A 26,460-nucleotide genomic window follows, 5' to 3' on the forward strand; every position below is an offset into this window, starting at 1 on the left:
ACCTTGAAGGCCACCTCTTTTCAGAATGCATTTTAACAGTTTTTCACCACTAGAGGGTGTTAGTTCATGTGTTTCATATAGATAACTTCACGTGCATGAGCACAGTGTTATCTGGGAGCCAGATTGGCTGATTAGCTAAACTGCAAGTCTGTCAAAAGAACTGAAAAAAAGGGGCAGTTTGCAGAGGCTTTGATACAAGATAATTAGGGTTGCACCGATACCGATACTAATATCGGTATCAATGCCGATACCAAGTATTTGCACGAGTACTTGTACTCATGCAAATGCACCGATACTTATACCGATACCTCCACTTCCTACCCATACGATATCTTGTGGAGTTTTTTCAAACTGCAAGTTCCCATTTAATTTTAAGCTGTAGTGGAGACTCAACTAAAAATGGTTCACTTCTGTTCGGCCAATACAAATTGCTGTTGTATTGTATTATTGTAAGAGAGATCACTGTACCTCGTTCAGACAAACCCCTGAAGTACTGGGCAGATAATAAACCGAGCTTTCCAGCTCTGGCTAAAATGGCCCAAAATTATCTTTTTGCCCCATGCAGTAGTGCTGAAAGTGAAAGACTGTTCAGCTTAGCATCAAACGACATTACTGATAGCAGAAACGGACGTATAGCTGAACATACAGAGATGCTTCTGTTCCTTAAAAAGAACTTGCCACTAACGTTTGAAAAATGATTATAATTGCAGGAAGAGTATTCATAGGAAAAATTAAGTTAATTCCTATGAACACACATCTTACAATAATAGGACTAGATTTAGATTACATTTGATATATAAGCTTTACCAATGCTCTGTTCACATTTCCAACTCAATAGACTTTAATGGAGTTGGACATGCAATGAGAGCATTGGTAAAGCTTACCAGTCAAATGTAAGCTAGCCCATAGTGTTCCCCATGTTTAAACAGTGCACTGGTATATTTTTTACTGTATTGCACTTTTGGTTGGTTGTGATATTACATTTGTTATTTATTGTTGTTATTATGAATATATTTTAATGTAATATTTTTATTTATAAACATGTTCTGTGAAATTTCTACGAGTTTTTACAACTTTGTGACAACAAGCAAATAAAACTGTTTTATTATTTCATAATGTCTTTTGAGTTACAGTTCTTCATAATTATAAAGAAGCTATCTTAACTCATTAGTCGGTATTGTGCTTGGGACACGGTCACATGACTTAAAAAAGTATCGGTAATTGGTATCGGCGAGTATTTTAAAAAAAAGTATCGGTACTTGTACTCAGTCTTAAAAAAATGGTATCGGTGCAACCCTAAAGATAATCACAGAGGTAAAAAGTATATAAATATAACTGTTGGTTATGCAAAACTGGAGAATGGGTAATAAAGGGATTATCTATCTTTTAAAACAATAAAAATTCTGGTGTAGACTGTCCATTTAAAGGGACAATACACCCCTTTTTTTATTCAGATAGAGCAAGGAATTTTAAGCAACTTTCTAATTTACTCCTATTAATTTTTTTGTTCACTTGCTATCTTTATTTGAAAAGCAAGAATGTAAGCTTAGAAGCCGGCCCATTTTTGGTTCAGCACCCTGGATAGTGTTATCCAGCCGTGCTGAACCAAAAATGGGCCCGCTTCAATTAAAGATGGCAAGAGAACAAAGAAAAATTGATAATAGGAATAAATTAGAGCATACATTTTTAAGCAATTTTCTATCTGAATCATGAAAGAAAAAATTGGGTTTGCTATCCATTTAAGCATCATAGTTCTGAAACATGTGGAGTGCTAAGGTTCACCATCACTGCCCTGGTGTGTCCTTCACTGTATAAATCAATTTTGAGATGGTGCAATAGTTTGTTTAATTTATTATCCGACAGCCCTCTACATAAGTTATTGAACACCTCTTTACATGTTATGATTGTTGATTGTGTTCTCGATGGTTATTAGATATTGTGTTTGTAGAAAAATATGTAGGTTTTTCTCCTAAATGTCATGGAGCGTTAATTTTTTGTTTTTGTTTTAATTAAGGACCATTTGTTGAGGAATTATTTGAAGTGACATCATGCTACTTCCCCATAGACTTCACTCCGGTAAGAAGCTGGTTATGCCTTTTATTTGTTCATTTTTTATCTTTATAAATCCTAATTACTGCTGCTTGTTTTTTTTGTTTTTTTTTTACTGCTGCTTGTTATAGCCGCCTAGTGATCCACACGGCATAACCAGAGAGGACTTAATATTGGGGCTGAGGGCGGTTCTGGCATCTACACCACGGTTTGCTGAGGTATACTTTCCTTGTTTAATCTGTATTTATTTCAAGCATCGGTGCCTTTTGCAATCTATTAACCCTTTCATGCCCAGCGCAAGTGTTTAACATTGGAACAAAATTCTGATGTAAAAACTTGTTGTAAAAATTAAATCACATGATCGTCTATGCGATCACGTGATTTCAAGGCTGGGATCGGATCATGGGTGACTGCCCATGTTTGCTAGGCACGCCCCCAGTCTGATCTTGAGTTTCTCAAAACGGGGAGGCTGCGGGATGTCTTATAAGGTAGGACGTGCCATGCCATTCTTCAGCGTTAAAGTCCAACGCTGTTAAGACAGAATGAGACGTCCTAATGGCGTGAATGGGTTAAAGGGACATGTTACTCAGACATTACTCAGTGCTAGTAATCAAGTAGGGTTTATTTGTTGTCAATCAGAGGGACATAGCAGACATATAAACACCTGACATGTTTCGCGCAGGTGTACCTGCGCTTCATCAGAGGTGATTAACTCACAACAGGTACAAACATTTATTTGCTGTGTACAACCAATAGGAATGCAGAAAAAGGTCTTGCCTTCTCATCCACAATTAACTGATTTGTGTAATGGTATATAACACACATAACAATTAGTATCAGTGGTGGAGAGGGAATGGGAGACAGATTTGAGCATGATCTTAATGCATTGTTAACGCTTTAAAGGGAGAGTATACTGTAAAATAGTTTTTCCCTTAATGTGTTTACAATTGCTTTTTTTACCAACTGCAGAGTAAAAAATGTATGAAAATTAGCTTTTTAAGGCTTATTTGTGTATATTAAAGCTCTGATTTTGTGTTTTGAAGCCACAACCTAATAAAATGGGTTGAGCTTGTAGGTATAATCAGATCTCATTACTGTATCACATTGTGTACATATACCTGCTTCTTTATCTTATATCTGTCCTTAAAACAATCACCAGTACTTTGAGAGAACAATGGAAAATCAACATTGTATTACCTTATCTCTGCTATATCCGACTGGGAGTGTAATTTCTTCTGCTGGCTGTGTTTACAAAGCTTATCTATAGCTGGTACGCACGGCCACAAACTTTCAGAATAGGTGGGGATACCACATGCTAAATTAACAATTTCAAATGCCAATATAAGGGTAAAGGAGCTACTTGTAAACAATGTAATACACTCCAGCAGGTAAAGTGGATCATTGGGAACAAATTAAAGGGGAGAAAATTTTTGAGTAAACTGTCCCTTGCAAGAAATATTCTAAACAACTAGGAATTCATAAAATACAAATAGGAAGTAAAAACAAGAAAGAAATAAAAATAACAATAAAAATGTGTTGAATATAATAAAATACAAAGCAATTTGTGCTTAATATGAATGAAAGAAATTTAAAGAAATATATATAGCAATAAATAAGTAAAATTAACTTCATATGAGACCCACATAATATATAGAAATTTAAAGTGATATTGGCTATATGTTTGCCCTTAAAGTACATATATTTATAATGGGAAATTCATCAATATTATTGATACTAATATTCATATCAACAAGCGTAAACATTAGAGCCAGAAGCACTTAATGAACACATAAAGGCATATAAATTCACAAAAAGTTATAAAATATAATAAATAAAACACAAAAGTATATATAGAAGGATGAATTTTAGATATATTAATATGCAAGAATTGGATCAAGCGGTAATAAGACAATATACATATATACAAAGAATGTGTATATATATATATATATATATATATGTATATATATATATATATATATATATATATATATGTATGTATATGTGTGTGTATATATATATATATATATATATATATATATATACTACACAGCGTAATATATATATATATATATATATATATATATACTACACAGCGTAAAATATATATATATATATATATATATATATATATATATATATATATATATATATATATATATATATATATATATATATATATATTTTACATAAAGAGGTTCAATCTATATGATCATGGGAAAGGACAAAGTTTATGGCCTAATCAGAAAAACCCTGAAGAAAACCCACAATAATTTATTTATTTTTTATTCTTAATAGCACAAAAATGTGGGTTTAGAGGTTCTGGAGTTACAAAATTATCCATATCAATATATAGGATAGATTATTGGGATATGGTATCTTGTATTAATATATTAAGTACCACAAGAAGGGGAATATAAAACATTCAGGCATAGCTATTAGCCTATGAAGAGGAGACATGTAAAGCTATAATGTTAGAACTATTCATTTTTACTATTATTTTGTTGTCTTTTAGAATATATGTAAGGGATATATAGGGAGGGACCTAGATGATATGTGTTTATGTGTAAAGGCAAACCTAGAATTAGTGTTATACTTTATCTTACAAATAAATCTACATCCAGTCTCTTATTAATGCCCTCTGGTGCCCTAGTATTAAGTTCAATAATCCAAAAGGCTTCTTTTTTTTAATAATAAATTTGTTCTATTACCTCCTCTTGCAGTTTTGGGTATACTATCTATACCTATAAAAGAGAAATATTTGGTGCCCAATCCATGTTGTCTAAAATTTTTGGTTACAGGGGTTTTAGCTTCCTTATAAGCTAATGATAGAAGATGCTGTCTAATTCTTTGTTTCAGAGATCCAGTAGTAATCCCAATATACTGATGGAAGCAGCATTGACACGTAATCAAATATATTACAAATTGTGTAGTACAATCTATTGTACTCCTAATATCATATATTTTGCCCGTAACTGTTGACTTAAATGTTTTATTCTTATGAGTAAAAAAACAACGTTTACACGGACTGTGGCCACATTTGAAAAATCCATTTGTTGGATTTAACCATTTGGTTAAAGGTTTATTTTTTTCTGAAAGGTCTGTTCTAGTAATATCTCCCAATGTTTGAGCTCTTCTTGAAATATATTTGATCTTATTTGTATTAGTTATTGACTTTAGTGTTTCGTCCATGTTAAAAATGGGTAAATGTTATAAAATATTACATATCTCTGTGTATTGTTGACTATATTTTGTTATAAAGAGAATATTATCATCATGAATTTTGGTCTTTTAGTGAACAGTGTAGCTCTATCAATTTTGGAAACTATTTGTTCCATTTGTAGAAGCGATTTCTTATTGTAGCCCCTAAGTGTCAGTCTCTCAGTAAGCTCTCTTGCTTGTTTGAAATATATTGCAATGTTAGAGCAATTTCTACGTATTCTGAGGTACTGGCCCTTAGGGATACCTTTTTGACATGTGGAATATGGCAAGAATCTGCATGTAAAATAGTATTTTTCGCCAGAGGCTTTCTATATATGGATGTGATTATTTTGTGATTCGGCCCAATGTCAAGATGTATATCTAAATAATCTATTTTATGTTAGGATTCATATATTGAAGAAAATGATTAAGACAGAATGAGACGTCCTAATGGCGTGAAGGGGTTAAAGGGACATGTTACTCAGACATTTCTGAGACATCTCCCTCATATTATTTGTGACTCAATAGATTCATTTAGTGAAAATGTCATTGGAAGCTAATTAGCCAATATTCTTATGAGTCTTGTAATTAATGAAGGTATAAAATCAGTCCTGGTTTTTGCTAAATTGTGAGAACCCTGGCAAATGTTAAATGTGTCTGGATTGTTTCAAAATATTATACAAATGAAGACTACTTTGCATTGGTGTCGGTAGTTTTATTTTGTTTTATTTCTTTTTTTCTCCCCACAAAGTAAGGCTCCCTTTACATTGTTGTTAGTGGGTATTTAGTTAAATAAAAAAGGTCCCATTTGACATTAGAGGGTATTTTCTTGTAAAACAAAGTCCCCTTTCCATATTTGTTATTAGGTACTTGTCTTACATTTAAAATCTGCCTGTTTCTGACAATTTCTTTCTCTCGTGGCTTGCTGCTGTTTCCTCTCCACACACCACCCTTTCTGTTCTGTGCAGGATTCATCTTAGCCGCAGCATGTTCGGAGTTGTGGTTTTTCTACACGTGGCCTGGGAGGTAGCATTAGCCTTGTTTCATTTAGCCTGTGGTCAGCTGATGGATGGCAGTATATAGCAGTAGTAAAAGGATGCTGTTTTATATTACTTTGGGGGCACATTCTATCAGTTGACTATCTCTCTAATTTTTTTGTTTTTAATAGGTTCCATGTGTGATATTACTTATAAAAACAGTGGCTAAATATAAGACCAAAGTCTCTCTGGAACCAATTCCTTCTAGAAGACTTGCTATATATTTCAGCCTCGCCTCGCCCAAAGATCAATGAATGGATTTAAGATAAAGATCCACACTTATACCAGATAATGTTTAATGGGTTTTAGAAAGTAAATATGTGCTTTTTGCAGAGTTGTTGTAATCACTGATTGACAGTTCTTAAGATAAAATCCTTTTTAGAAACATCTGCTGTTGCAGTCAAAATTGTAACTATAATTATCTGTGCTTTGAAAGAAAATTTCATCTGTGCAGACAGAGAGTAGACAAAAACGTAACCAAGAAGTGATGGACATTCTCAGCTGGATTCATTTTGAGTGAATTTAACCAAAACATACCTGCCCGGGAGAGGAGATACGCAGATCCATCTGCAAACCAGATCCAAAAAAAGTGCAGAATTATTTTGCTCATTGCACCTGAATGCATAATAAGTGTTGCTGTTGGTGGATTCTGAGTGCAAACATCCCATTACACAATACAGTATTTATAAATTGGCACATTAAATTGTAAAAAAATGCCTGGCTCTTTAACAGTTTTGTTAGGGGTGTTATGGATAGGTCACATGGCTCTTTAACATTTTCAGAGGGGACTTATTTGTCTAAATCAGAACTGTAAACAAAAATTTAAATCAAGCAATCCATGATTTCAATGATGGGATTGGGTCATGGGGGAGTCCCTATGATGCTAGGCACGCCCTCCAGCCCACGAACCCATTTACAAAATGGCTATGGCTTCAGGACAGCCAAATGACTAGGACGTTCCATGCCATCTTAATGGCGCTAAAGCCCAGTTAGGACAGCATGTAATGCCCCAACGACGTGAAAGAGTTAACAGTTGTCTAATTTATTTTGTCAGGGGTGCTATAGATAGGTCACATGATTTGAACTGTAATTCTAGTGCAAAGTATATTTTAAATACTAAAAAATAATCAGGCCAGTAAAAATGAATTCAAGTCATTCCGAAAATATACAGTTTATAAAGGATATAAAAACTGATATTGTTTTTGACTTAAAGGACCACTAAACATCGTAGAATGGCATAAACAATAAATGCACAATAAAGACAATGCAAAAGCACCTGGTTTGAATTTTAAATGAATATATTTTTTTCTTCTGCCAAATTTCAAAGTTCCATTTTCCTTCTCACTGCATCATGTGACAACCATTATCCAATACAAAATGTATATGGGTTTATTCTGTGAACTCTTGCACATGCTTAGTAGGAACTGTGGCATTATTGTGTGCATATAAAAGGATTGTACACATTTTGATAATGGACGTAAATTGGAAAGTTGTTTATACTTCTATGCTCTAAATCAATCATGGAAGTATTGATTTTAGATTTCCTTAAAACAAAACAACAAACTACACTTATCTAAATATAGGTCAGTCTTCAGTGCAGTTGGCATTTTCTTCATAGTGATACTGAAATTGTAACCTAGAGATTTCCATGAGAGAGATGTTTTCTTATTTTTAAGTATTTTTTTCTTGTGCTTTGGCTGCTTCATCCACGTGCACTACTATATCCGACCTGCCAAAATAATATCTCTAAGATTAGCCACTTTTATGCTGTTCTCGTCTTGAAAAATCAAGATGGTGAAATTTTCGGTGAACAAAAAGGTAGAAACTAGATGTCTGACATTCGGATCCTTTGTATACGAATGCAGAAGAATGCGGCTGCCTTCAACATTTTTCTGAGCCAGATTTATTTTTGTGAAAGTTCAACACATTATGATCTGGATTAGCACAGATTTTAGTGTGTTAAACGTTCACAAGAATAAATCCTAACGAAGGATCCGAATGTACTATACTTACTGTCCCCCTACAACAAGGTATAGCATACAGGTGATCCAGCACTCTGGATGTATGCACGTCAACCCAGGGCCCCTGAAGCCCAAAAACAGTAAATCAAAACGAGAAAGTGGGTGACAGCATAATAAATATTTATCTTATAAAGACAACAAAAATAGCGACGTTTCAGGGGCCAATCGCTGATAGCATGACTAAGGGATTGGCTCCCGAAACATCACTCTTTTTGTTGTCTTTATAAGATAAAATAAATATTTCTTATGCTGTCACCCACCTTCTCGTTTTGATTCCCTACAACAAGGACCAGCACCGAGGTGGCATGTTTATCTAGAGACCTGTTTCCCATTTAATTTCAGTTGTCTTTCAACAGGGAAGTTTTTCCAGTAAGGGCTTTAGCCAAACACATGGTTTACAATACATGTTAATGTTAAAAGAAAGGGACATGAAACCCAAACGTTTTCTACAACAATTTTAAACAACTTTCCAAATTACTTCTATTATCAAATTTGCTTCATTCTCTTGGTATCCTTTTTTGAAGACACAGCAATGCACTACTGGGAGCTAGCTGCGCATTGGGTGAGCCAAGAGGTTTAAATGTGCAGCTAACTCCCAGTAGTGCCTTGCTGCTTTTGTACCTAGGTATGCTTTTTCACCAGAGGATACCAAGAAAACAAAGCAAGTTATATAATAGAAGTAAATTGCAAAGTTGTTTAGAATCATACGCTCTATCTGAATCATGAAAGTTTATTGTTGACTTTCATTTAAATGCTGCCATCTTAACCCATAGATCTCCATCTAAGCACCACTGCTAGCTTATGTGTTTTATATACACTCGCACACTTTTTACAGATCCTATTGGATTGCTTGTGGCTCAGGAGAACTTGCATAAGTTATAGTTTTTTTGAGTGTATCCTTAAAATATCTTGAGTAAAATAACTAGGTCACTGTTTTCTGTGTCTTCTAGAAGAGAGGCAGACAGGCAGACACACTATGGTTTACTTTAAGATTTTTTCATATATCCCATAAATATTACAAAATAAAGTGAAGCCTACAAACCTTTTTTCCATTAGCACAAGTATGTCAGAGTTTAGGAAGACAAGCGGTAAACGCAGCCAGCCAGTCACCAAGAAACCGGAAGTCGGTCCAAATACCAAACCGCTGAGCAAAGCGGGATGGAAAAAATTCCCAAAAACAAAGTAACTACTTGCACGGAGAGCCGTAGCCAGATAGCAGGGGATCAGTATGCCAAAAGTAAGTAGATAGAAAAAATACTGCAGACTATCAATCCTAAACTAAGGATAAAACGTGAAAATTTATTTAACAACGTTAAAAAGATCATATCAGACATGGCAGTAAAAACAAAGCAGGTTACTCATAGATGAGGGACTCTGTGAGAAACCTCATCTATTTATGCAGTGAGAGTCATACATTTAACTATTTCCTTGCCTCACAGTCATAAAAAAGAAAAAACGTTAAAAACAGACTTCTATGATAATTAGATACAAGGGTAGAATCCAAAAAGGCAAGATAAATAATTAAATAGATGAGAACAAACAGTGCACAAATTTACAGGCATTTCATACATTATAATAGATGTTTTAGATAGAGAGCAAATACATAAATTATAAATTGTAAACTTTGAGAAATTTTTGTTAGACATTGTTATACAAGTCCACATACTCATAAGTTTCAGAAAAAATACTGAAAAGATACAGAAAACAATTTTCAAGAAAAAAAACAAACTAAACTAAATAAGACCAGATATGTTATATGTTCCTATATAGTACTGTATAGATGGTGATAGAATCTAAATAACAGGAAAAACATATATTTTGTTTTGATCAAGACATGAATAGAGATGAGAATTTAAACCAAATACATTAATTGTCAATAAAATAATCTATATCACACTCTCTATTCATGCCTTGGGGAACAAGGGTCTTTAATTTAAAGTTCCTTCTTCTCTAAAATGTTGGCCCTATTCCCTCCTCTGATTGGCACTACAGCCATATCTATAATTTGTACTGAGAGACTGGCTATATGAGTTAGATGGAAATTATTGAAGTGATTACAGAATCTTTATTGTAGATTTTGACATCTCTGACATGTTCACTGTATCTGGTCCTGAGCATTCTGGTCGTTTTGCCCACATATTGACAATTACAAAGATCGTATGTCAAAAGATAGACCACAAACTGTGAACCACAATTTGCGTAAACTCTTATGTCATAGATGTCACTTGTAACTTGACTACAAAATTGATGTCCTGTTCTAACATTGGGGCATGTGTAACAAATTGTATGTCCACATTTAAATGTGCCCAATTTTTTAAGCCATGTTCCTCTGTTTTTGTGAGAGCTACGTGTAATCTGACTAGGCGATACAATTTGTGACAGGGTCCTGGATTTCTTTGGAACGAATTTACAATGGCTAGTATAGGGATAAAGAGTCTCATCTGCCTTTAAAATATGTAGATGCTTCTTTAAAATCCCTACAATTTCATCATATTGTTGGCTGTATTCTGTTGAAAAAACTACTGAATCTGCAAAATTATTATTATTTTGTGTCCTCTTGTTTCTGGATGCTGTTTTGTTTTCTCTTATTTTTGCTTGGCAGGATTCAAGAAGATTATGTTTATACCCACGTTTCACAAGTCTATCCCTGAGTTCACTTGCTTGTTGATCATAAATGCGATCACTCTTGGTGTTTCTTCTTACACAGAGAAATTGAGACTTCGGGATAGACTTGATAAGGGTGATGTGAAGAAACATGTAAAATTGTATTACCCGCTGTGGGTTTGCGGTATGTTTTAGTTGTAATTTGCATATTCTCAATGCTGATGTTAAAGAAACAGTCAACACAGTAGATTTGCATAATCAACAAATACAAGATAACAAGACAATGCAATAGCACTTAGTTTAAACTTTAAATGAGTAGTAGATTTTTTTCTGTCAATTTTAAAAGTTATGTCTATTTCCACTCCCCCTGTACCATGTGACAGCCATCAGCCAATCACAAATGCATACAAGTACCATGTGACAGCCATCAGCCAATCACAAATGCATACACGCTTATTCTTGCACATGCTCAGTAGGAGCTGGTGACTCAAAAAGTTTAAATATAAAAAGACTGCACATTTTGTTAATGGAAGTACATTGGAAAGTTGTTTAAAACTGCATGATCTATCTGAATAATGAAAGTTTAATTTTGACTTGAGTGTCCCTTTAAGATCTAAATAGTTGACCTGCTTCTCACTGAAAGCCCCCGTAAATGAGAGTCCCAACTCATTATGATTACAAAATGACAAAAAATCATTAAATTCTGAGTCAGCTACAGGGTATCTCACTATCAAAAGCAGGTCATCTATGTAGCGAACTAGTAACTCAATCTTACTCTGCCATGGATTCATTGGAGTATACATATAGGTCAATTCCCACCATGCAACATATATATTTGCGAATGAGGGCGCAAATTTAGCGCCCATGGCGGTGCCACAGATTTGGAGGAAAAATTCCTCATGGAATAGAAAATAATTGTGACAATAAAAAATTCAGGACACTACAAATATATTCAATGTGTTCAATGGGATATTGTGATTCTTTTTTAAGAAAAAAAGCAACAGCTTGTATGCCTAATGATTGGGGGATAGATGTATATAATGAGACAATGTCCATTGTCACCCAAGAGAAACCAGGTTTCCAGGTGATATTGTCAAGAGTCGGCAAGAGATGAGAGGAGTCCCTAAGGTATGACAACTGTGACACTGCTAGCGGCTGTAAAATCGTATCTATCCATTCTGCCATAGGCTCGAAAAGTGAACCTATGCCAGCCACAATAGGCCTACCCGGGGGACTTTGCACATCCTTGTGGATTTTTGGGACATGGTGGAAAATTGGACAAATAGGGTATTGAGGTACCAATGTATCAATATCTGTATTTCTTTCATGTAATTAACAAGAGTCCATGAGCTAGTGACGTATGGGATATACATTCCTACCAGGAGGGGCAAAGTTTCCCAAACCTTAAAATGCCTATAAATACACCCCTCACCACACCCACAAATCAGTTTTTACAAACTTTGCCTCCAAGGGAGGTGGTGAAGTAAGTTTGTGCTAGATTCTACGTTGATATGCGCTCCGCAGCAAGTTGGAGCCCGGTTTTCCTCTCAGCGTGCAGTGAATGTCAGAGGGATGTGAAGAGAGTATTGCCTATTGAATGCAGTGATCTCCTTCTACGGGGTCTATTTCATAAGGTTCTCTGTTATCGGTCGTAGAGATTCATCTCTTACCTCCCTTTTCAGATCGACGATATACTCTTATATTTACCATTTCCTCTACTGATTCTCGTTTCAGTACTGGTTTGGCTTTCTACAAACATGTAGATGAGTGTCCTGGGGTAAGTAAGTCTTATTTTCTGTGACACTCTAAGCTATGGTTGGGCACTTTATTTATAAAGTTCTAAATATATGTATTCAAACATTTATTTGCCTTGACTCAGAATGTTCAACTTTCCTTATTTCCAGACAGTCAGTTTCATATTTGGGATTATGCATTGAATTATCATATTTTTTCTTACCTCAAAAATTTGACTTTTTTCCCTGTGGGCTGTTAGGCTCGCGGGGGCTGAAAATGCTTCATTTTATTGCGTCATTCTTGGCGCGGACTTTTTTGGCGCAAAAATTCTTTTCCGTTTCCGGCGTCATACGTGTCGCCGGAAGTTGCGTCATTTTTTGACGTTATTTTGCGCCAAAAATGTCGGCGTTCCGGATGTGGCGTCATTTTTGGCGCCAAAAGCATTTAGGCGCCAAATAATGTGGGCGTCTTATTTGGCGCTAAAAAATATGGGCGTCGCTTTTGTCTCCACATTATTTCAGTCTCATTTTTCATTTGCTTCTGGTTGCTAGAAGCTTGATGTTTGGCATTTTTTCCCATTCCTGAAACTGTCTTATAAGGAATTTGATCTATTTTGCTTTATATGTTGTTTTTTCTCTTACATATTGCAAGATGTCTCACGTTGCATCTGAGCCAGAAGATACTACAGGAAAACCACTGCCTGCTGGATCTACCAAAGCTAAGTGTATCTGCTGTAAACTTTTGGTAGCTATTCCTCCAGCTGTTGTTTGTAATAATTGTCATGACAAACTTGTTAAAGCAGATAATATTTCCTTTAGTGATGTACCATTGCCTGTTGCAGTTCCCTCAACATCTAAGGTGCAGAATGTTCCTGATAACATAAGAGATTTTGTTTCTGAATCCATAAAGAAGGCTTTGTCTGTTATTTCTCCTTCTAGTAAACGTAAAAAGTCTTTTAAATCTTCTCTCTCTACAGATGAATTTTTAAATGAACACCATCATTCTGATTCTTTGGACTCTTCTGGTTCAGAGGATTCTATCTCAGAGATTGATGCTGATAAATCTTCATATTTATTTAAGATGGAATTTATTCGCTCTTTACTTAAAGAAGTACTAATTGCTTTAGAAATAGAGGATTCTAGTCCTCTTGATACTAATTCTATACGTTTGGATAAGGTTTTTAAAGCTCCTGCGGTTATTCCAGAAGTCTTTCCTGTTCCTAATGCTATTTCTGCAGTAATTTCCAAGGAATGGGATAAATTGGGTAATTCATTTACTCCTTCTAAACGTTTTAAGCAATTATATCCTGTTCCGCCTGACAGGTTAGAATTTTGGGACTAAATCCCTAAAGTTGATGGGGCTATTTCTACCCTTGCTAAACGTACTACCATTCCTACGTCAGATGGTACCTCGTTTAAGGATCCTTTAGATAGAAAAATTGAATCTTTTCTAAGAAAAGCTTATCTATGTTCAGGTAATCTTCTTAGACCTGCTATATCATTGGCTGATGTTGCTGCAGCTTCAACTTTTTGGTTGGAAACTCTAGCGCAACAAGTAACAAATCGTGATTCTCATGATATTATTATTCTTCTCCAGCATGCTAATAATTTCATCTGTGATGCCATTTTTGATATTATTAGAGTTGATGTTAGGTTTATGTCTCTGGCTATCTTAGCCAGAAGAGCTTTATGGCTTAAGACCTGGAATGCTGATATGGCTTCTAAATCAACTCTACTTTCCATTTCTTTCCAGGGAAACAAATTATTTGGTTCTCAGTTGGATTCTATTATTTCAACTGTTACTGGTGGGAAAGGAACTTTTTTACCACAGGATAAAAAGTCTAAAGGTAAAAACAGGGCTAACAATCGTTTTCGTTCCTTTCGTTTCAACAAAGAACAAAAGCCTGATCCTTCGTCCTCAGGAGCAGTTTCAGTTTGGAAACCTTCTCCAGTCTGGAATAAATCCAAGCCTGCTAGAAAGGCAAAGCCTGCTTCTAAGTTCACATGAAGGTACGGCCCTCATTCCAGTTCAGCTGGTAGGGGGCAGGTTACGTTTTTTCAAAGAAATTTGGATCAATTCTGTTCACAATCTTTGGATTCAGAACATTGTTTCAGAAGGGTACAGAATTGGTTTCAAGATGAGACCTCCTGCAAAGAGATTTTTTCTTTCCCATGTCCCAGTAAATCCAGTGAAAGCTCAAGCATTTCTGAATTGTGTTTCAGATCTAGAGTTGGCTGGAGTAATTATGCCAGTTCCAGTTCCGGAACAGGGGATGGGGTTTTATTCAAATCTCTTCATTGTACTGAAGAAGGAGAATTCCTTCAGACCAGTTCTGGATCTAAAATTATTGAATCGTTTTGTAAGGATACCAACGTTCAAGATGGTAACTGTAAGGACTATATTGCCTTTTGTTCAGCAAGGGAATTATATGTCCACAATAGATTTACAGGATGCATATCTGCATATTCCGATTCATCCAGATCATTATCAGTTCCTGAGATTCTCTTTTCTAGACAAGCATTACCAATTTGTGGCTCTACCGTTTGGCCTTGCTACAGCTCCAAGAATTTTCACAAAGATTCTCGGTGCCCTTCTGTCTGTAATCAGAGAACAGGGTATTGTGGTATTTCCTTATTTGGACGATATCTTGGTACTTGCTCAGTCTTTACATTTAGCAGAGTCTCATACGAATCGACTTGTGTTGTTTCTTCAAGATCATGGTTGGAGGATCAATTTACCAAAAAGTTCTTTGATTCCTCAAACAAGGGTAACCTTTCTGGGTTTCCAGATAGATTCAGTGTCCATGACTCTGTCTTTAACAGACAAGAGACGTCTAAAATTGATTTCAGCTTGTCGAAACCTTCAGTCTCAATCATTCCCTTCGGTAGCCTTATGCATGGAAATTCTAGGTCTTATGACTGCTGCATCGGACGCGATCCCCTTTGCTCGTTTTCACATGCGACCTCTTCAGCTCTGTATGCTGAACCAATGGTGCAGGGATTACACGAAGATATATCAATTAATATCTTTAAAACCGATTGTTCGACACTCTCTAACGTGGTGGACAGATCACCTTCGTTTAATTCAGGGGGCTTCTTTTGTTCTTCCGACCTGGACTGTAATTTCAACAGATGCAAGTCTCACAGGTTGGGGAGCTGTGTGGGGATCTCTGACGGCACAAGGAGTTTGGGAATCTCAGGAGGTGAGATTACCGATCAATATCTTGGAACTCCGTGCAGTTTTCAGAGCTCTTCAGTTTTGGCCTCTTCTGAAGAGAGAATCGTTCATTTGTTTTCAGACAGACAATGTCACAACTGTGGCATACATCAATCATCAAGGAGGGACTCACAGTCCTCTGGCTATGAAAGAAGTATCTCGAATTTTGGTTTGGGCGGAATCCAGCTCCTGTCTAATCTCTGCGGTTCATATCCCAGGTGTAGACAATTGGGAAGCGGATTATCTCAGTCGCCAAACGTTGCATCCGGGCGAATGGTCTCTTCACCCAGAGGTATTTCTTCAGATTGTTCAAATGTGGGGGCTCCCAGAGATAGATCTGATGGCCTCTCATCTAAACAAGAAACTTCCCAGGTACCTGTCCAGATCCAGGGATCCTCAGGCGGAGGCAGTGGATGCATTATCACTTCCTTGGAAGTATCATCCTGCCTATATCTTTCCGCCTCTAGTTCTTCTTCCAAGAGTAATCTCCAAGATTCTGAGGGAATGCTCGTTTGTTCTGCTAATAGCTCCGGCATGGCCTCACAGGTTTTGGTATGCGGATCTTGTCCGGATGGCATCTTGCCAACCATGGACTCTTCCGTTAAGACCAGACCTTCTGTCACAAGGTCCTTTTTTCCATCCGGATCTGAAATCCTTAAATTTAAAGGTATGGAGATTGAACGCTTGATTCTTGGTCAAAGAGGTTTCTCTGACTCCGTGATTAATACTATGTTACAGGCTCGTAAATCTGTATCTCGAGAGATATATTATAGAGTCTGGAAGACTTATATTTCTTGGTGTCTTTCTCATCATTTTTCTTGGCATTCTTTTAGAATACCGAGAATTTTACAGTTTCTTCAGGATGGTTTAGATAAGGGTTTGTCCGCAAGTTCTTTGAAAGGACAAATCTCCGCTCTTTCTGTTCTTTTTCACAGAAAGATTGCTATTCTTCCTGATATTCATTGTTTTGTACAAGCTTTGGTTCGTATAAAACCTGTCATTAAGTCAATTTCTCCTCCTTGGAGTTTGAATTTGGTTCTGGGAGCTCTTCAAGCTCCTCCGTTTGAACCTATGCATTCATTGGACATTAAATTACTTTCTTGGAAAGTTTTGTTCCTTTTGGCCATCTCTTCTGCTAGAAGAGTTTCTGAATTATCTGCTCTTTCTTGTGAGTCTCCTTTTCTGATTTTTCATCAGGATAAGGCGGTGTTGCGAACTTCTTTTGAATTTTTACCTAAAGTTGTGAATTCCAACAACATTAGTAGAGAAATTGTGGTTCCTTCATTATGTCCTAATCCTAAGAATTCTAAGGAGAAATCGTTGCATTCTTTGGATGTTGTTAGAGCTTTGAAATATTATGTTGAAGCTACGAAATCTTTCCGTAAGACTTCCAGTCTATTTGTTATCTTTTCCGGTTCTAGGAAAGGCCAGAAAGCTTCTGCCATTTCTTTGGCATCTTGGTTGAAATCTTTAATTCATCTTGCCTATGTTGAGTCGGGTAAAATTCCGCCTCAGAGAATTACAGCTCATTCTACTGGGTCAGTATCTACTTCCTGGGCGTTTAGGAATGAAGCTTCGGTTGACCAGATCTGCAAAGCAGCAACTTGGTCCTCTTTGCATACTTTTACTAAATTCTACCATTTTGATGTATTTTCTTCTTCTGAAGCAGTTTTTGGTAGAAAAGTTCTTCAGGCAGCGGTTTCAGTTTGAATCTTCTGCTTATGTTTTTTGTTAAACTTTATTTTGGGTGTGGATTATTTTCAGCAGGAATTGGCTGTCTTTATTTTATCCCTCCCTCTCTAGTGACTCTTGTGTGGAAAGATCCACATCTTGGGTAGTCATTATCCCATACGTCACTAGCTCATGGACTCTTGTTAATTACATGAAAGAAAACATAATTTATGTAAGAACTTACCTGATAAATTCATTTCTTTCATATTAACAAGAGTCCATGAGGCCCACCCTTTTTTGTGGTGGTTATGATTTTTTTGTATAAAGCACAATTATTCCAATTCCTTATTTTATATGCTTCGCACTTTTTTTCTTATCACCCCACTTCTTGGCTATTCGTTAAACTGATTTGTGGGTGTGGTGAGGGGTGTATTTATAGGCATTTTAAGGTTTGGGAAACTTTGCCCCTCCTGGTAGGAATGTATATCCCATACGTCACTAGCTCATGGACTCTTGTTAATATGAAAGAAATGAATTTATCAGGTAAGTTCTTACATAAATTATGTTTTTTGAAAAGACCCAGGCTAATACCTTCTTCAACTATCTTAATAAGTTTATTTTGAAAAAGTATAGTAGGATTATGATCAAGCTTCCTATACACTTTATTATCAGACAGTTGCCTGTAGGCCTCATCCATATAGAGTTGAGTGTTCATAATGACAATACTGCCCCCCTTATCCGAATTCCGGATTACAATATCCTCATTTTTGGCCAAATGGTCTAATGCCTGGCGTTCTCTCAAAGTCAGATTAAGGGGGGCAGCAGTGTCCCTAACTCTTTTTTCCAACTCAAAAATGTCTTTTTGTACAGACTTTTGAAAAGCATTTATCATGGGGCCTCTAAAGTGAACAGGGTAAAAATCAGACCTATGTTTTTTGGGGCCAGGTATTGATACAGATGTATGTATCTCAGGACCCTCACTATATAAGCTTTCTAAGTCAGTGACTGCACAAGCGTCTGCAAAATTTAAATGTGATGTAGCCTCATAATTCTCTTTAACAGAGGAAATCGTATTGGGTTTTGACATATCTACATTATCTTTTAAACTAGAAAAATATTTTTTCAAAGATAATTTCCTAACAAATTTGTTAATATCAAGGAGTGTATTAAAGCAAGAGAATTTTCTTGTTGGAGCAAACCCTAAGCCTTTTGATAATACTCTAATTTCATCTTGAGTAAGATCATAATCAGAAATATTGACAACATTTTTGTCAGTTTCCCTATTAGTAAAATTAATAGAGTTCTCAAAAATATCAAAATTATCAACACAGCCAACAATATGATGAAATTGTAGGGATTTTAAAGAAGCATCTACATATTTTAAAGGCAGATGAGACTCTTTATCCCTATACTAGCCATTGTAAATTCGTTCCAAAGAAATCCAGGACCCTGTCACAAATTTTATCGCCTAGTCAGATTACACGTAGCTCTCACAAAAACAGAGGAACATGGCTTAAAAAATTGGGCACATTTAAATGTGGACATACAATTTGTTACACATGCCCCAATGTTAGAACAGGACATCAATTTTGTAGTCAAGTTACAAGTGACATCTATGACATAAGAGTTTACGCAAATTGTGGTTCACAGTTTGTGGTCTATCTTTTGACATACGATCTTTGTAATTGTCAATATGTGGGCAAAACGACCAGAATGCTCAGGACCAGATACAGTGAACATGTCAGAGATGTCAAAAACTACAATAAAGATTCTGTAATCACTTCAATAATTTCCATCTAACTCATATAGCCAGTCTCTCAGTTCAAATTATAGATATGGCTGTAGTGCCAATCAGAGGAGGGAATAGGGCCAAAATTTTAAAGAAGGAACTTTAAATTAAAGACCCTTGTTCCCCAAGGCATGAATAGAGAGTGTGATATAGATTATTTTATTGACAATTAATGTATTTGGTTTAAATTCTCATCTCTATTCATGTCTTGATCAAAACAAAATATATGTTTTTCCTGTTATTTAGATTCTATCACCATCTATACAGTACTATATAGGAACATATAACATATCTGGTCTTATTTAGTTTAGTCTGTTTTTGTTTTTTTCTTGAAAATTGTTTTCTGTATCTTTTCAGTATTTTTTCCTGAAACTTATGAGTATGTGGACTTGTATAACAATGTCTAACAAAAATTTCTCAAAGTTTACAATTTATAATTTATGTATTTGCTCTCTATCTAAAACATCTATTATAATGTATGAAATGCCTGTAAATTTGTGCGCTGTTCTCATCTATTTAATTATTTATCTTGCCTTTTGGGATTCTACCCTTGTATCTAATTATCATAGCAGTCTGTTTTTAACCTTTTTTCTTTTTTATGACTGTTAGGAAAGGAAATAGTTAAATCTATGACTCTAACTGCATAAATAGATGAGGTTTCTCACAGAGTCCCTCATCTATGAGTAAGCGCCTGTAGGGGGCGCGAAACATGCAAGATAACCTGCTTTGTTTTTACTGCCATGTCTGATATGATCTTTTTAACATTGTTTAATACATTTTCACGTTTTATCCTTAGTTTAGGATTGATAGTCTGCGGTATTTTTTCTATGTGTCATAGTTTAGTTCAACCGTGCTCCACTTACAATGAAACCTGGAATTTCTAAAGCAATGCACACAAAGTTGCTGGACAAATTTAAATTATAACTTGCAATGCATCAAAGCTTTTTTTATTGTCTGATGTGGCAAATTTTGTTTGAGGGACATGGAACCAATTTTTTGTAGGATTCAGACAGAGCATACAATTATTATTTATTTATTTATTTAATGTGCTTAGTTCTCTTGGTATCATTTGTGGAAAAGTATACCTAAATAGATTTAGGAGTTGGGAGCTAGCTGCTGATTGGTGGCTGCACTTATATGCCTCTTGTCATTGGCTTACTGATGTGTTCTGCTAGTTCCTAGTTGTATATTGTTGCTCCTTCAATAAAGGATTACAAGAGAATGAAGCAAAATGAATAGAAGAAAATTGGAAAGTTGTTTAAAAATGTATTCTCTATCTGAATCATTCAAGAAAATGTTGGGTATCATTACCGTTTCACTTAGTTAAGGGACAGAATATTAAACTGCATTAAATGTCAATCTACTTTCCAATTTATTTCTAATTTGCTTTGTTTTCATAGTATCCTCTAAGGAAAAGCATACCTAGGGCTAGGCTCCGGAGCAGCAATGCACTACTGTCAGCTAGCTGCTGATTGGTTGCTCAAATGTGCTCGGCTAGCTCCCAGTAGTGCATTGCTGCTCCTTCAACAAAGGATACCAAAGGAATGAAGCACAGTTGATAATACAAATACATTTAAAATCTTAATCATGACAGGATAATTTGGGGTTTCTCGTCTCTTTAACCCCTTAATGACAACTGACGTACCAGGTACGTCATGCAAAAACTGTTAATGACAATAGACGTACCTGGTACGTCAGTTGTCTAACAGAGTGCTGGAAGTGATCACAATCGCTTCCAGCAGCTCTGAGGGTATTGCAGTGATGCCTCGATATGGAGGCATCCTGCAATACCCCTTTACAAGCCTCCAATGCAGAGAGAGCCACTCTGTGGCCCTCTCTGCACCGGTAGCGATGGTGCCGTTGTCCGGGTGGGAGGAGGGAGCGTGTGTGCGCATGCACAATGCGTGTGCGCGTGCACGGGGGCGCGTGTGCACGGGGGCGCGCATGCACGTGGACACATTGGCCACACTGACACCAATGAAGGAAGGGGAAAAAAAAGTGTTTTTTTTTTTGTTTTTTTTTGTTTTTTACATATAAAAAAATCTGGGAGGGGGTGGGGGTATTGTGGGGGGGCTGCTACACTACAGAAATAATAAAAAATAAAAATAAAAGTTATAAATAAAAATAAATAAAATTAAAATACTTTGGTTTGTGGGGCCAAACTGGGTACTGGCAGACAGCTGCCAGTACCCAAGATGGCGGTAATTAGGTAGGGGAGAGGGTTAGAGAGCTGGAGGGGGGGGGGATCAGGGAGGTTGGTGCTAAGGCAGGGGTCCATGACAACTAAAATATTTTATTATTTTTATTTAAAAAAAAACAAAAACTTTTTAGTACTGGCAGACTTTCTGCCAGTACTTAAGATGGCGGGAACTATTGTGGGGTGGGGGAGGGAAGAGAGCTGTTTGGGAGGGATCAGGGGGTGGGATGTGTCAGGTGGGAGGCTGATCTCTAAAATTAACCCTGCAAGCTCCCTACAAGCTACCTAATTTAACCCCTTCACTGCTGGGCATAATTCACGTGTGGTGCGCAGCAGCATTTAGCGGCCTTCTAATTACCAAAAAGCAACGCCAAAGTCATATAAGTCTGCTATTTCTGAACAAAGGGGATCCCAGAGAAGCTTTTACAACAATTTCTGCCATAATAGCACAAGCTGTTTGTAAATAATTTCAGTGAGAAACCTAAAATTGTGAAAAATTTAAAGTTTTTTTTTTTTTTATTTGCTCGCATTTGGCGGTGAAATGGTGGCATAAAATATACCAAAATGGGCCTAGATCAATACTTGGGGTTGTCTACTACACTACAGCTAAAATTAACCCTACAAGCTGCCTAATTAACCCCTTCACTCCTGGGCATAAAACACGTGTGGTGCGCAGCGGCATTTAGCGGCCTTCTAATTACCAAAAAGCAACCCCAAAGCCATATAAGTCTGTTATTTCTGAAAAAGGGGATCCCAGAGAAGCATTTACAACCATTTGTGCCATAATTGCAGAAGCTGTTTGTAAATAATTTCAGTGGGAAACCTAAAGTTTGTGACAAAATTTGTGAAAAAGTGAACTTTTTTTTTTTTTTTTTATCGCATTTGGCGGTGAAATGGTGGCATGAAATATACCAAAATGGGCCTAGATCAATACTTTGGGATGTCTTCTAAAACAAAATATATACATGTCAAGGGATATTCAGTTATTCCTGACAGATATCAGGGTTCCAAAGTAACTAGCGCTAATTTTGAAAAAAAGTGGTTTGGAAATAGCAAAGTGCTACTTGTATTTATTGCCCCATAAATTGCAAAAAAAGCAAAGAACGTGTAAACATTGAGTATTTCTAAACTCAGGAGAAAATGTATAAACTATTTAGCATGGGTGTTTTTTGGTGATTGTAGATGTGTAACAGATTTTGGGGGTCAAAGTTAGAAAAAGTGTGTTTTTTTTTTCCATTTTTTCCTCATATTTTATCATTTTTTTTTTTAGTAAATTATAAGATATGATGAAAATAATGATATCTTTAGAAAGTCCATTTAATGACGAGAAAAACGGTATATAATATGTGTGGTTACAGTTAACGAGTAAGAGGAAAATTACAGCTAAACGCAAACACTGCAGAAATATAAAAATAGCCATTGTCATTAAGGGTAAGAAAATTGAAAAATGGTCCGGTCATTAAGGGGTTAATACATGATAGTGCAGTGCATGCTCAAAATATCTCATTGGTTTGCATGAAGCGTACTTTTTTGTTCTAACATTTATGTTTGTTTGCAGTTTTTTCTTCCTTTGCTGATTGAGAAAATGGATTCTGATGTTCAAAGTGCAAAGCTGGATTCATTTCAGACACTGGTAAGGAAATGTACAGCTAACTTGGTAAATCCTGTCTATTTTGCCTTGTGTGATAAATCTATATCAGTTTTATCATAATAACAATTGTTTGCAAAACCAAAACAATAATAATCTCCTTTAGCTAGATCCAGAAAGACTAAGGCAGGTTCACTTACCGGTATCTTATTTCGATCTTTTGCTAAGATATTGCAAGAAAGCTTTATATATTTTTCTATGTCCCTATGTGACTGTGGTTAGCTAATTAAAGACAGATGAATTTATATACAAGCTTGTAAATGGCTGCACATGCTCAGAAGGCACAGACGTTCCAACTACAATATTAAAGCGCATAAATTCTTGCCCTGATTGATGTTATTTACAGCAGCACGTTACAGTGTCCACTTTACTACCTAAACAGCTGTACCCTTTCAGATTGTAATGTGCACTCTGGCAGGGGATCAGTGGGCAAATGCGTGGGTGTTTTCTCAAATTACACAGAATTGCTGCATCGTGATTTGACAAAGAAATATGTAAATCATGATGCATGAAAGACATTTCTGGCATTGTGTGGCAGGGCTGCAGCAGTGAGTTGATGTAAGAGGGAACTTGTAAGTAAGAAAAATTAAAAAATTTGGATTAATTTCGGTGTAATTTTCATGCTGATAGACGACTCCATGTAATATAGGTTATATACCAAGTTATTCTTTCATATATGTATTTTGCTTGAGTTTAAAGGGATAGGAAAGTCTAAATAAAACTTGCAGGATTCAGATAGAGCGTGTCATTTTAAGACGCTTTTAAATTCACTTCTGTTTTCAAATGTGCTTTGTTCTTTTGGTATCCCTTGTTGAAAAAGAATACGCACATATCCTACACTAATGGGAACTAGCTGCTGATTGGTGCCTGCACACGTTTGTCTTTTGTAATTGGTTAACTAGATGTGTTCAGCTAGCTGCCAGTAGTGCAATGCTGTTCCTTCAGCAAAGGATAACAAGAGAACGAAGCAAATTTGATAATGGAAGTAAATTGGAAAGTTGTTAAATTGTATGATCTATCCAAATCATGAACAAAAATGTTGTGGCTTCCTGTTCCTTTAATGGTCCCTTTAATTTGTTTCAGGCTGCCTGCTGTGGTGTGTATTCACAAAAAGAACTAAAGGAGTTTCTACCTAGTCTCTGGTCTTCGATTCGCAGAGAGGTATTTTATATCCGTGCAAAAAATTTCAATTTTCAATTGACTGAATTTAGAATTATACATCTGATGTTCTCCTCCTTATCTGCCATAGGTATTTCAGACAGCAAGTGAAAAGATTGAAGCTGAAGGCCTGGCATCTCTGCAAGCTCTCTCTTCCTGTGTCTCTCGCTCTGTGTTGGGTCCTGATGATGAGGACTTGTTAGACTCATTTTTGAACAGCATTCTACAAGGTATTAAAGGAACATGGCAATGTATTTTTTTCTGGTTCCGATAGAGCATATCATTTTAAACAACTTTAAATTTTTTATTTTTTTATTTATGAACTGAGTTTTACAAAACTTATAATTGTATTTAACAAAGAATAAAGTTTGTAGATCCGTCACAAAGTATAACATTTGGCAAATAACATATAGCCAGAAGCAAATTGCAGAGAACCAGCCTCAACCATCATAGAATTAAGGAGAGTGGCACTTGCCCCGTGGAACAGCTTTTTTTTAATATTTATTTATTAAAGCTATAGTCTCTCTGTATGCTTTGTTAACGAGCATACCTAGGTACACTCAAAAGCATATACATGTCTGGAGCACTATATGTTCACAGTTTTGCTAGATTGTAATGATAAATTGTTAAAACATTTGTCTTCTAGTTTCCAAAAGTGTGTAAAATTACTATATAGTGCTCAAGACACGTTCATGCTGCTGAGCCTACCTAGGTATGTTCTTCAACAAAGAAAGTAAAGAGAACAAAAGTTGATGTTTTAAGGTGTTCTATTCATTACCTAATAACGTTCTATTTCTGGTAGATCTCAATATTATAGCTGTGATAGATTTACCCTGTACTTTCATAATTTTTTTTTCTCCAGTAATTGTGTTTTTCTTTCTAATGACATGGTGAGTCCACGGATCATCTAATTACTATTGGGAATATCACTCCTGCCCAGCAGGAGGCGGCAAAGAGCACCACAGCAAAGCTGTTAAGTATCACCTCCCTTCCCTCCAACCCCAGTCATTCTCTTTGCCTACATTAGAGCAAGGAAGTGGTAAAGTTTAGGTGTTAGAAAGAAGATTCTTCAAGCAAGATTTTATTATTTTTTTCAGCAGTGCAAGATTGTTCTGCTTTGTCATAGGGTGTAGCCGTAGTCCATATCAGTCTCTTCAGTAGAGCAGGGTTGGCTTTTAAGCAATGGGAACTTGTGGGGTACAATCCTCACTGCGCCTCCCATATATTTATTGCTGTCCTAACTTTGAAAGCCTGAGTAGGATTACTCAGTCTTTGTTTTCTTCCACAGGTCCATGTGAGGGAACATACCTCTCAAACCTAGTGAGCTGCCTTGCTGCCTGGCAGATTTTTAAAGGTAAGTGCTAACTTTATATTTTCTGGGAGCATATGCAGAAAAAAGATGGCACTTTAGTCAGTATTATGGGACAAAAGGCGTCCTTCTTTGGATTAGGGGATCATTTTATTGTGGGCAGTATGGCAGGCACTGGGGACGAGGAGACTTAGGCTCAGAGGTGGTGTTTTACTTTTTATTATACTCCCGATGGCTTTACAATACATTTAGCCGATCAGGAGGTTAATTTTGTAACGTCCACGATGAGCAGGTTTAGCTGAGGCGGCAATTTTCTATTGCATGCATTTTCCCTACACTTCCTGTGTTCCGGAGCGGAGATAGCTTTGTCACAGATTATTAGCAGTGTTGCGGTTACCAGACTGCAATTTACAGAGAGAAATTTATCGTCTACACATCCAGTGCCCTGCGCTTCCTCTCTTACTCCACCTGGAGTTACATTGCAAGACATCGCTTCCCTCATGTCCTCTGCGGTATCTGATGCGTTGTCTGTTTTTCCCATGCTGCAGGGAAAACGCAAGAGGAAATGTAAAGAATCAGTGAGTAAGGTTGCTGACACAGTCGGGACTATTCCAAATGTCCCCTTCTAGAAATCTGAGGAGAAAGATACTTCAGTAGCATCTGAGGGTGAAATCGCAGACAGTGTAATTCCTTCTGCTGATGCTGAAGTTGTATCCTTCAGGTTTAAGCTGGAGCATCTCCGTTTGTTACTTAAGGAGGTTTTGGCTACCTTGGACGATTCTGACACTACTGTCGTAGTCAATCCTAAGAAGTCTAGTAAGTTAAA

The 26,460-nt window shown here is 36.3% G+C and overlaps 1 protein-coding gene across 1 annotated transcript in view; it reads left to right on the forward strand.

The window, feature by feature from the left end:
- The window catches only part of MMS19 (MMS19 homolog, cytosolic iron-sulfur assembly component), a gene marked incomplete in the record, with an annotated part of 198,225 nt that overhangs the window by 23,246 nt on the left and 148,519 nt on the right, over window positions 1–26,460 (forward strand). The window contains 5 exon segments of the mRNA XM_053692573.1: window positions 2,015–2,076; window positions 2,181–2,267; window positions 23,078–23,152; window positions 24,251–24,328; window positions 24,417–24,555. Of these exon segments, the coding sequence (XP_053548548.1) occupies window positions 2,015–2,076; window positions 2,181–2,267; window positions 23,078–23,152; window positions 24,251–24,328; window positions 24,417–24,555 (441 nt within the window).

This window comes from Bombina bombina, chromosome 9 (genome assembly GCF_027579735.1).
Source record: "Bombina bombina isolate aBomBom1 chromosome 9, aBomBom1.pri, whole genome shotgun sequence".
Taxonomy (NCBI): Eukaryota; Metazoa; Chordata; class Amphibia; order Anura; family Bombinatoridae; genus Bombina; species Bombina bombina.